Source organism: Ranitomeya imitator, chromosome 10, assembly GCF_032444005.1.
Source record: "Ranitomeya imitator isolate aRanImi1 chromosome 10, aRanImi1.pri, whole genome shotgun sequence".
Lineage (NCBI taxonomy): Eukaryota > Metazoa > Chordata > Amphibia > Anura > Dendrobatidae > Ranitomeya > Ranitomeya imitator.
The window spans coordinates 93196670-93209256 of NC_091291.1; the positions used below are offsets into that span (position 1 = coordinate 93196670).

A 12587-nucleotide genomic window follows, 5' to 3' on the forward strand; every position below is an offset into this window, starting at 1 on the left:
CGTTTGGCCGAAATAGCTCAGTTGGAAGAGCGTTAGACTGAAGATCTAAAGGTCCCGGGTTTCGGCAACATAATTTTTCTTTACTGTTTACATTTTAAGGAGAAAATGAACAAAGCACATGGGCTGATGACTTAAAGAAAATGAAAAAAGGCCTAAAAATCTTAACTATCTACAGAAAATAAAATGTTGAAAAGATGAGAAATGGGAGCTTTTCCTTTTGAGCAAATTATTTTTTTTTAAATTTTTCCTCTATTTTGTTTATTTCCATTTCACTAAGCTGTAAGAGGATTTAATGGGAACCGGATAGCTGATACAGGCATCATGTATCAGACACTAGCTGAATGATTTCAGCCATGTATGTTTGACTATGAAATGCTGTGGTGTATATGAATTCATTGTGAGAAGTAATTTCTAAAATGGGGTCACTTTGGGGGGAGTTTCTGCTGTTTTGGTACGTTTGGTACTCTGAAAATTTTACCGCAAACTATTCTTGCAAAATCTGCATTCCAAAACCCAAATAGTGCTCTTATTTTCAAAGCCCTGCTGTGTGGCCAAATGGTAGTTTCTGAAGAAATATGATGCATCACCGCATTTTGTGAGAAATCTAACATTTCTAACATCCTAACAAAATAAAAGGAGGTTTGAAAATTAATGCTGACAAAAAGTACACACATGAAAAATGCTATTTATTAATGTTTTTGTGTGTTGCGACAAGTTGGTTTAAGGGTGTAAGCAGTCAAAGAATAAAAATGACTAATATTTCAAAATTTTAAGCAAATTTTAGATATTTTCACAGAAAAAAAACTAAAAGTTTTTTGACCTAAATTTACAGTTAATGTAAAGTACAATGTGTCACAAAAAACACTTTCAGAATTACGGGGATATGTAGAAGCATTCCAGAGTTATTACTGCATAAAGTGATACATGTCATATTTTTTAACAAATGGGGCTTGGCCTTTTAGCTCAAAATAGGCTTGATAACTAATAGTTTAAACAAATGTATAGAAATAAAAACTGTAATATTAATTATTTTAAAATAATTTTCAATGACAATTGATGGTCATATTTCTGCTGACTAATTTGGAAAGAGTTAAGGTACAAAATCCACAAGAAGTCAGGATGGCCGAGCGGTCTAAGGTGCTGCGTTCAGGTCGCAGTCTCTCTTGGAGGCGTGGGTTCAAATCCCACTTCTGACATCACCTTTTCGTTTCATGAAACTATACAGATTCCCTTCAGTTATTGATTAGATTGGGCTCAAACCAAACTTAGCAATGGGCCTTAAAAAACCTGATCCCAAAGTTATGACTACCTGGGAGTTTTTGGGGTGAATCTGAAATTGTCATCTATAAATGGAACTCTAGGATTGTGAAATAGGTTTTATGTGCATATGTTAGCTGTCTTGGCACCATAAAAATACTATGGGCGGTGAATGGGGAGGATTATTTCACCTCTTTGTGTTCTCTTTCCCTATTAGGTCGGAGATTCCACATCCTATGGGGTTGTTCTGGGAGATTTCTATAAACTGAATTGCAGGTAAGTCTAATTTCATATTTGTTTACCTCATTCCTCAATAGACCATAACAGTACTTAATAAACAAAAGCTGAAAAAGTAGGTAATCATAGATTAAAAAGTCTGAAATGCGCATGCGATACTGACATCTAAGTTTCAGCACATTTTGGGACAAACGTTTTCACATTGAAAGTTAACAATCATTAAAATATTTTCTCTAAATTTTTGTCTCCTTTTTTGCTCCAATTATTTGCATCTAATATCAAATAAAACTTGATGTAACATTATGCATGCACATTGTGTTTTATGTGCAACCATCACCTGTCTCATAAACACAGGGTTAGAATGAACGTGATGAATAGAGTCAAATTGGAAATGTAAAAAAATCTGTCAAAATTGCATTTTTTTTTCTACTCATTCACAAAGAGTTAATGAAAGTTATTAAACATGTACAACAAAATGGCAGGAGTTTCAAATAGAAATCATGCTGCAAAAACTAGTCAAAGCAAAAATAAAAATATACATTTTCAGGCTTTTCGCTTGACATTTGCCGAGTGTCAAACACTCCTAAAGTTGTTTGTGTTTGGCAGAAATAGCTCAGTTGGGAGAGCGTTAGGCTGAAGATCTAAAAGTCCCTGGTTCGACCCTGGGTTTCGGCAACATAATTTTTCTTCACTGTTTACATTTTAAGGAGAAAATGAACAAAGCACATGGGCTGATGACTTAAAGAAAATGAAAAAAGGCCTAAAAATCTTAACTATCTACAGAAAATAAAATGTTGAAAAGATGAGAAATGGGAGCTTTTCCTTTTGAGCAAATTATTTTTTTTTTTAATTTTTCCTCTATTTTGTTTATTTCCATTTCACTAAGCTGTAAGAGGATTTAATGGGAACCGGATAGCTGATACAGGCATCATGTATCAGACACTAGCTGAATGATTTCAGCCATGTATGTTTGACTATGAAATGCTGTGGTGTATATGAATTCATTGTGAGAAGTAATTTCTAAAATGGGGTCACTTTGGGGGGGGGTTTCTGCTGTTTTGGTACGTTTGGTACTCTGAAAATTTTACCGCAAACTATTCTTGCAAAATCTGCATTCCAAAACCCAAATAGTGCTCTTATTTTCAAAGCCCTGCTGTGTGGCCAAATGGTAGTTTCTGAAGAAATATGATGCATCACCGCATTTTGTGAGAAATCTAACATTTCTAACATCCTAACAAAATAAAAGGAGGTTTGAAAATTAAAGCTGACAAAAAGTACACACATGAAAAATGCTATTTATTAATGTTTTTGTGTGTTGCGACAAGTTGGTTTAAGGGTATAAGCAGTCAAAGAATAAAAATGACTAATATTTCAAAATTTTAAGCAAACTTTAGATATTTTCACAGAAAAAAACTAAGTTTATTGACCTAAATTTACAGTTAATGTAAAGTACAATGTGTCACAAAAAACACTTTCAGAATTACGGGGATATGTAGAAGCATTCCAGAGTTATTACTGCATAAACTGATACATGTCATATTTTTTAACAAATGGGGCTTGGCCTTTTAGCTCAAAATAGGCTTGATAACTAATAGTTTAAACAAATGTATAGAAATAAAAACTGTAATATTAATTATTTTAAAATAATTTTCAATGACAATTGATGGTCATATTTCTGCTGACTAATTTGGAAAGAGTTAAGGTACAAAATCCACAAGAAGTCAGGATGGCCGAGCGGTCTAAGGGTACCGTCACACAGTGCAAGTTTGATCGCTACGACGGCACGATTTGTGACGTTCGAGCGATATAGGTACGATATCGCAGTGTGTGACACGCTCCTGCGATCCGGGACCCCGCTGTGAATCGTACGTCGTAGCACATCGTTTGAAACTTTCTTTCGTCGTCTAGTGTCCCGCTGTGGCGGCATGATCGCATAGTGTAACAAAGGTGTGCACGATATTGTATACGATGTAAAGGGCGGAGGAGTTGGCTACGTAGGAGCGCTGAATTCTCCACCTCCCAAGTGCTGATTGGGCGGTACAATTCTGTGCGCTCATTCGACAAAGAACTATTGTTCCCAGCGGATAAAACCGGAGCTCTCGAGCGCGCTATTCATTTCTCTCTGTAGCACGTGCTGTAAACAGAACTCCTAAATTCGCTGGATTTCCTGGACTTTTCTTCTACTACTAGACTTTTTCCGCAAAAGGTATGTATAACGTTTCAGCGTAGCATATGTTGCGCTTCAACGTGGATAAACGCTGTAGCGTGGTCGATTGTTCCTTTATGGAGAGTAGGGTAAGCCTGAGAACCTCAGGTACACAGCTGTAGCGTGGCCCAATTAATTCTTTTACAGATCGAGATGGTTGACTGCTCCATTTAATACCAGTAGTAAAATATATAGTTATTAGATCAATGGTCAGAACATTGTTTTGTAAGCACGTGTATTTATTGTACGTTTGATTTCTTTTTAGGAACTATGCTCACTTCCGATGAGAGTTCTGTTGTTGCTGCTGCCCTGGTGTTTCAGGCAGCACGTCTCCAAGAGGAGAGACGTCCTAAACGAAAACGTCGCATGTGGACCCGGAGCTGGCTGCAGAAAAGATCCTCATTGTCACACATGGGTCTCATAAGAGAGTTACGTGACAATAACCCTCATGATTTCAGAAACTACCTTCGGATGTCGGAGGAATCCTTCAAAATAATACTGTCTGCTGTTATGCCACTCATACAAAGGTGTGATACGCCGATGCGTGCAGCCGTGCCCGTGGATGAAAGGTTGGCGGTGACACTGCGGTTCCTGGCAACAGGAAGGTCTCTTCAGGATTTGCAGTTTTCCGCTGCTGTTTCCAGACCTTTCCTGAGCGTTGTGATTCCGGAGACATGCGAGGCCATTGTGCGCAGCTTAAGGCATTATATGGAGGTACTACTATATTTTATTGGCTGCTGTGTTATGTCGATATATTATACTAGCTATTTAACCCGTTCTACGCCCTGTTTACGCGCATTTCTATTGGTATATGTTTTACATCCTATCATGTGCTGCTCCCATCCTGCGTCCCCATTCAGACATGTGCTGCTGTGATCCTGCGCCTCCATTCTGACATGTGCTGCAACCATTTTGCGGCTCCATTCTGATATGTGCTGCTCCAACCCTGCGCCACCCTTCTTTTATTTGATGCTCCCAACCTAATTTTATTGATTATATAATTTAGATATATTGTTTAGCACCCCCTCTGAGTCACCGAAGCCATCTGATAAAATGGCTGCCTGCATACTCAGGGTTGTTGACTTTGTTATACCCATACTGCGCCTCATTCACTGTAGGATGTCCACATGAGAGTGTATGTGCATAATATATTTGACCTAATTTGTACATGTTTCCTTCTCATCTTGCAGTTTCCCAAGACGGCGGATGAGTGGAAGAGGATTGCTTCCGATTTTGATGAGCTGTGGCAGTTTCCAAACTGCGGTGGTGCATTAGATGGAAAGCATGTGCGCATCACGCAACCAGCCAACTCTGGATCCTTCTTTTTCAACTACAAAGGATATTTCAGTGTGATCCTCATGGCCCTTGTCAATGCGAACTATGAGTTTGTCGATGTAGATGTTGGCATGAATGGTCGAGTCTCCGACGGTGGTGTTTTTGAACACACTTCATTTGGGGAAAGCTTGAGGAACAATGAACTGCTGTTGCCACTAAATGAAGACACAAAAGCAAACCTAAATTTTGTCTTCATCGCTGATGAAGCTTTCCCTCTTCATCCACATTTGCTGAAGCCATTTGCACAGAGAACACTCACACCGGAGCGCAGAATATTTAATTACCGGTTGTCGAGGGCCCGTCGTGTGGTTGAAAATGCCTTTGGGATTATGGCAAATCGGTTTAGAGTGTTCCACACAGCTATCAACTTGAAGCTGCCGTCTATAGACTTTGTGGTTTTGGCATGCTGTGTGCTCCATAATTTCCTGAGACGTCATGATACGAGCTCCTATTCTCCTCCTTCGTTTATTGATGCAGTGGACGCAAGAACCGGAGATATTGTGCCCGGGGAATGGCGTACACAACCTGATAATTTTACAGCTCTTCAAGCACTTGGATCTGGCAGGCAGGCAGACGATGCAAGGGACTGTCGCGAAAAATACTGTCAGTACTTTAATGGTTCTGGAGCTGTACCCTGGCAGGATCGCGCCGTATAAAAAAAAAATTTTTTTTGCTTTGCTGTCATATAAACCTCTCTAACTTAAAGTAAATGTGATGCCTATTAAATGGTGCTGTTAACCCTTATAGCTTGGTAAACATTAAAGAAAGAATGCGAAGATTTTTGGTTTTTTTGGTAACAATTTCTTGGTTTAAAATTAACAACTAAATATAACATAACCAAAAAAAAAAAAATTATCTCCTTCCACGGCCCAAGAGGTGTCGCAGCGTCACGCCCTGCTGCTCTACTTGAGCCTGGAGGAGCGCTGCTGTCTGCTGCAGGAGCGCTGCTGTCCGCTCCAGGCGCAATTGTCTCGCCAGGAGCTCTCTTACGGTGGGCGGTTCTGTGGATAGAAGAGGTTGGAGAACCAACGTTGAATCCGCTGAAAATACATCTCGACCTCTGTGGCAGGACCAAATTTTGTGTGTTGTAAATTTCTATTTGGTCTGGCACCACAGGGCAATGTTAATTTTATTAAATTTTACAGTTTTAGTTGTCTATTGTGACATCCAGCAGAAAACCACTCGTATTATGTTGATACTTACGGAGAAGGGACGCCGGTTCCTCATTGTCAGAACCAGAGGTGCTAATTTCCCATCCCAGCGATCTTGACAGTGCTGCAGCACCGAAAAGGAAATAATAACAGATCTGGTTAACTATGGAACACGCCGTTGGGAAGCGCTCGCTGTTTTGGTCACTTACGTATGTTAGCTTCTGGGGAGAATGGCGCCGACCCGGGGGAGGAAGAGGAGTGTCGGAAGGGAGGTGTTGAGGGTGGTGTAGGGGTGCGAGGCCGTCTGCTGTCTGGTGGAGGCGTGGTAGGCCGCTGTGTCATTACTGCGCCTGTAATGTATTCAAATATTACCGCTACCCTCTTATGTCCCTTATGCAGTTGAAAAACTGTAATCAATGATTGTTAACTTACGTGACGTCCCGGGCTCTGGGCTCCCGCTGGTGGTGGATGCTGTGGTGCTTCTGGCAATGGCAGGTACCTGTTGCCGCCGCTGTCTCTCTACACATAAAGTTAACAAACGCAATCTTTAAATACACATGTAGAGTGCTGCAGATCAAAGCTAACAATATACTGAAACATAAAATTTATATAAGACTTCACAGGGGTGCGAGGGTGCATGGTCGCAACAGATGGTGGAGGCGTGTTAGGCCGCTGGGTCATTACTGCGTCTGTAATGTCTTCAAATATTTCAGCTACCCTGTTATGTCCCGTGTGATGTTAAAAAAAATGCAATCAATGATTGTGAACTTACGTGATGTCCCGGACTGTGGGCTGCCACTGGTGTCTGAAGATGTGGTACTGGTGTCAATGGTGGGTCTCACTTGCCGCCGCCGCTGTCTCTCTACACCTAAAGTAAAGAATCACAATGTTTACACACAAATGTTGAGTGCTGCAGATCAAAGCTTACAATATACTGAAACATAAAATAGAGATCACACTTTACAGGGGTGCGATACTCTGACATGTCTGTGGGCCCTGGTGTTCAATGGTCTTCCTGTCTTTGGAAAACGTATCATTTCATCAGTAGGCCACCCTCCTCCGATAATATTTTTGGTCAATTGAGAAACTAAAAATTACGGACATCTTAATAATTTCAAGATGGTGGTTGAGATTAGGGAACCCGACAAGTTTTCTCACGGACAACGCATATTCTGCTTGGAAAATAACTAAATTTTTAAAAAACGGGGCATGTGTTTTAATGCATTTGAGGTGAAGTTGGCAACCATGAGCGCAAGCCTCCCTCACAAACCCCCCCCCCTCCTGACAGCGTGCATCTCCCAATCCCCCCATACTAGTACTTGCCTCGCCTTGCCTCCGCACGCAACTCAGCAAACATTTGTGGCATTTTATAGCGGAGGTCAGCCCATTTTTTACGCAGTTGAAGCTGACTGCGGCAGACGCCAAACCTCCTCTCCATCATTCTGGCTATGTGGCCAAGCACTTCCCGCTTGTGGATGTGTGGGTGGGCAGGGCGGCTTTCCTGACCCTCATAATCCAGGGCATCCATCTGACTAATAAAAAAAGGAGCTCTGGCTGTCCCAGAGGAGCAGAACGCAATCTCGCCGCCATTTTAGATGGAATGACCCTGAACAGCAACGCCCACAGGATTAGCTTGACTACGCCGTCCTGCCGCCAGATCGGCTTCGCAATAGCGTTGCAGTTTATGGACAGCGTCACATTTGTGACGCATGAGCGGTACGGAATGAACGCACAGAGTAAAAGCCGTTCGAAGGATGGTTATATAACGCCGGAGCGTCACGTAATGTACGCTCGTGGTCTATGACGGCGTGATGACGTTACAGCGTTCCGGCGTGCCTGCGCTAGCTTGTTTTGGATCCCTGACATCCTGATAATGGCTGCCAGTCGCCGTGATCCTCCTATGGGCATCCCAGAGCTCAAGTTCCTTATTGGAACAATGGATAGGATGCAGTATGAAACAACAGGGCTGGTGCTGCACCGCAACCAGCACAAGGACGAAGTTGTCCGTGTGGTGTCTGAGGGCCTCAGGAAGCGGTTTGGGATAACTCGCAGTAAGGCCCAGATTGTGAAAAAATGGGGCGATCTGAAGTCCAAAAGCCCAGAGCGCCTGCAGGAGCTTCGCAAGGAGATTCGCAGAGGTCAGTACGCAGGTACCCAAAATTTGGGCACGCAGAAGGGTTAATTGGGTGATTCATGGGAATGGGGGGTACGCTGCATGGATTTGCATAGGCCTTTGGGCCAGTATGAATGTTGCAGAGCCACAAAGTGTCACAGCTATGTGGCAGTTTGAACGTTGCAGAGCCACAAAGTGTCACAGCTATGTGGCAGTTTGAACGTTGCAGAGCCACTATGTGTCACATCTATGGGACAGTTTGAACGTTGCAGAGCCACTATGTGCAACATCTATGGGACAGTTTGAACATTGCAGAGCCACTATGTGCCACATCTATGGGTCAGTTTGAACGTTGCAGAACCACTATGTGTCACAGCTATGGGGCAGTTTGAACGGTGAAGAGCACTATGTGGCACAGCTTTCTGCTGACCAAACTTTTTTTTTTCCTTCACAGAGGCCAAGAGATAGCGCCGCCGCCACAAGGCTTCCCACACGGCCTCTTCTGTCCCAGTGCCCTCCGGGTCAACAACAGATCCTAGTAGGTTCATACAATAATGTGATGAGGATTTGGTGGCAGGTCCCCTAGATCCCCCCCCCCACCTGCAGTCACTGTTGACATTTATGTTTAAAAATTGTTATTTTTTTCCCTTCACAGAGGCAAAAACACAGCGTCGCAGCCACGAGGCTTCCCACACGGCCTCTTCTGTCCCAGTGCCCTCCGGGTCAACAACAGATCCTAGTAGGTTCATACAATAATGTGATGAGGATTTGGTGGCAGGTCCCCTCGATCCCCCCCTCCCCCACCTGCAGTCACTGTTGCCATTTATGTTTAAAATTTTTTATTTTTTTCCCTTCACAGAGGCAAAAATACAGCATCGCAGCCACGAGGCTTCCCACACGGCCTCTTCTGTCCCAGTGCCCTCCGGGTCAACAACAGATCCTAGTAGGTTCATACAATAATGTGATGAGGATTTGGTGGCAGGTCCCCTCGACCCCCCCCCCCCACCTGCAGTCACTGTTGCCATTTATGTTTAAAAATTGTTATTTTTTTCCCTTCACAGAGGCAAAAACACAGCGTCGCAGCCACGAGGCTTCCCTCACGGCCTCTTCTGTCCCAGTGCCCTCCGGGTCAACAACAGATCCTAGTAGGTTCATACAATAATGTGATGAGGATTTGGTGGCAGGTCCCCTCGATCCCCCCCTCCCCCACCTGCAGTCACTGTTGCCATTTATGTTTAAAATTTTTTATTTTTTTCACTTCACAGAGGCAAAAATACAGCGTCGCAGCCACGAGGCTTCCCACACGGCCTCTTCTGTCCCAGTGCCCTCCGGGTCAACAACAGATCCTAGTAGGTTCATACAATAATGTGATGAGGATTTGGTGGCAGGTCCCCTCGACCCCCCCCCCCCACCTGCAGTCACTGTTGCCATTTATGTTTAAAATTTTTTATTTTTTCCCTTCACAGAGGCAAAAACACAGCGTCGCAGCCACGAGGCTTCCCACCCCGCCTCCGATGTCCGTGCGCCCTCAGGGTCAACGACTCAACACCCTAGTAGGTTCACACAATAATGTGATGAGGATTTGGTGGCAGGTCCCCTCTTCCCTCTTCTAAAACATTATTTATTTATGAATGCTGACAGCACCTTTTTTTCCATTAAAAGAGGCAAAGAAACAGCGCCGCCACCCCGAGGCATCCCAGTCACCGCAGTACTGTCCCCCTGATGCTCTTCCGGGCTTCTCTCTTTCGGAGAATATGTCCCCAGACGAGGTCTTGCCACGTAAGTTTTCCCTACACGTTAAAGATTGTCACTCACTGCCTCTCTCTATGTAACCCTGTACAGCAAGGGCCGTTTCAGAGCCTTCCGCCGCCTCAGATGTTTCATTCATCCTGTACGCTATTATGGGGATGTGATCACAGCCCACTATCAGGATAATACTGTGGTATTAATGTTAGGTTTTTATGCTTTGTCACCAACAGCAGCCGGCAGTGTGACCATCCTGGATGTAAAAGCCAGGATTGAAAGGCTGTGCGAGACTCTGGCGCACATTCACAAGCAGCAGAATCTGGCAATCGTAGAGTTGCAGAAGATAAAGGACATGTGCCACCAGTTGTAGGAGGGACAATACTAAATAGTATTACTGGTTTTAAAAATGTTATGTTGTTAAATTAAAAAAAATTATTTAAACTAATATTCATTTTTTCTTTGTTTTAGTTAAGTTTACATTAGTTTGTTACGTTAATTTGTGCCCTCATACAGTGCTGTGATCGAGACACACCAATCAAAAAGTAGTGATAGAATTTTTAACAAAAGCTTTTATTTGAAACATTATTTTAAAAAGACAATATAATAAAAAGGAATGTAAAAGAAGTGAGGCAATCACATATTATGATACGACGATTGTTCCGGCTCATAACTTTGGTGCCTGATGGGCGAAGCCATATGTGAAGGTATTGGCGTGTAGGAGTTATTAGGGGGTGGCTGGCCGAACTGGGAAACGTGAGCATTGTGTCGCATCGATGTCTGACACTGTGACCAACCATTGTAATTTGATGGCTCTGTCCGCTGTATTGGCCGGGAAGAGACCAAACAAGTGTTCTTGTCCAAATCGCCATCTGTACCCTTGTTTACTGCTTCCATAATCAGACGCTCTGCTAGTGTTCTTTGGTTCTCGTCCATTTTGGCCAGTTTGTCAACCACATAGTGTCCAAACCCCTGCAACGCAGGGCTAACATTGCTTGTCAACACCTTCTTTGCTAGGCTCAATAGTTCATGCGAGGCGTCTGAGGTGGCTTTCCGTTTTCTTGGACCTTGCCTCGATTGAGTCCTGGCAGGTGCAGCCTCCACTAAATCAGTTGTCGTGCAGTCCTGTGAACAGTCCAGTGTACTGTCCTGCACACTGTCATCCTGGGGGGGAAAGAAAAAAAGTTATGAACCCGGCAACAAAAAGTTGTACCACCATAACCGCATCCAAACTATATATTCGTAGTAGGTAAAAAAAGGTTATAATATATTTTAAGCTTAGTAATATTCTTTAACCCTCCCTTTTATTTAATACTTTGAACTACACTGTTCTGACTGCTAGGGGAACCTGATGAATATTTTATAGTCTAAATAGTCTCAACAAGAGTACATCGACAGCTTGAAGCGATACTATTTTCTATATTGCTTAGATGGTATGGTTTAGAAATATCGCCATTTCATACATATTAAGTTCCCCATATAATACTTTACTGCGACAGGGTTACTTATGTGTACATGTTTTTGTAATAACTTCAAACTGATGTGATAATCAGAAGTATAAAACATAAAATGCAGAGAAAATTTAGGTAATTATAGGACACATTGGTGAACTTTCGTCCAAAGAGCTACTTACTTGTAGCCCTTGTGACTCCTGCTCGGCGTGGTTCTCCGAAACTATTTGTTCCACAGGTGCCAACAAGCGAAGACACGTGGAAGTCTGTGGCACCTCTTGGTCCCTCAGAAAATTAAGATGTTCAAAATACCAAAGTTTTGGCACATAAACATCTTCAGTGGAAGCTCCGGACCTTGTAGTCTGAAGAACCTTGTTCAGCTCCTTCCTCCACACCGTGCGGAGTGCCTGGATTTTCTTTTTAATAACCGCTTCGTTTGCTGCCTCTTCTGGTGCATGACAATTGTAAAGCTCAATGAGCTTTAAGTAACCCTCCCTCCTCTTTTCCCTGTTACAATAGTCTGCAGATTTGATTTTCCAGAGGCAGGGAAAAGACTGGTAAATCTCGATGAAATCCCTGATGAACTCCACACGATTTGACATCTGAAAAATAATTATAAAAAAAAATTACACGGTTGACAAAGAGTCCTTTAAACAATACTTGTGCCAGTGTGCCAAACGCTTAACAACAGCAGCCACACAAAGCGCTCATGCCTACCATCGCTTGTTCCATCTGCCACGCCATAGGCCACCATAACCCAAAACAGTGTACCGCCCGCTTCCCTACAGCAGCCACACAAAGAGCTCATGGTGACCATACATTGTACCATCTGCCACGCTGTAGCTCACCAGACACAACCGGTCATAACCAGTCACAACAGCGTACCCTCCGCATCGCTTCAGCGGCGGAACAAAGCGGTCATGCCGACCAAACTGCGTTCCATCTACCACGCTGTAGCCCACCAGTCACGACCAGTCACAAACAGTCACAACAGCGTACCATCCGCATCGCTTGTTCCATCTGCCACGCCATAGGCCACCATAACCCAAAACAGTGTACCGCCCGCTTCCCTACAGCAGCCACACAAAGAGCTC

At 43.2% G+C, this 12587-nt stretch overlaps 1 protein-coding gene, 1 long non-coding RNA gene and 1 other non-coding gene across 3 annotated transcripts; 2 read left to right on the forward strand and 1 right to left on the reverse strand.

Annotated features, from left to right (window-relative positions):
• The first annotated feature begins 1113 nt into the window (after window positions 1–1113).
• TRNAL-CAG (transfer RNA leucine (anticodon CAG)) lies at window positions 1114–1196 on the forward strand. Its single transcript has one exon. It is a non-coding gene; the product is annotated as a tRNA-Leu (tRNA).
• Window positions 1197–3828: 2632 nt separating this feature from the next.
• On the forward strand, window positions 3829–5793 carry LOC138650958 (uncharacterized). Its single transcript, XM_069740848.1, has 2 exons — window positions 3829–4414; window positions 4891–5793. The coding sequence occupies exons 1-2, from the start codon at window positions 3971–3973 to the stop codon at window positions 5689–5691; spliced, it is 1245 nt and encodes a 414-aa protein (XP_069596949.1). The 5' UTR covers window positions 3829–3970; the 3' UTR covers window positions 5692–5793.
• A 108-nt stretch (window positions 5794–5901) lies between these two features.
• On the reverse strand, window positions 5902–6526 carry LOC138651993 (uncharacterized). Its single transcript, XR_011315554.1, has 3 exons — window positions 6396–6526; window positions 6239–6310; window positions 5902–6036 (listed from the first exon to the last, which is right to left on the reverse strand). It is a non-coding gene; the product is annotated as an uncharacterized lncRNA (long non-coding RNA).
• Window positions 6527–12587: the final 6061 nt, after the last annotated feature.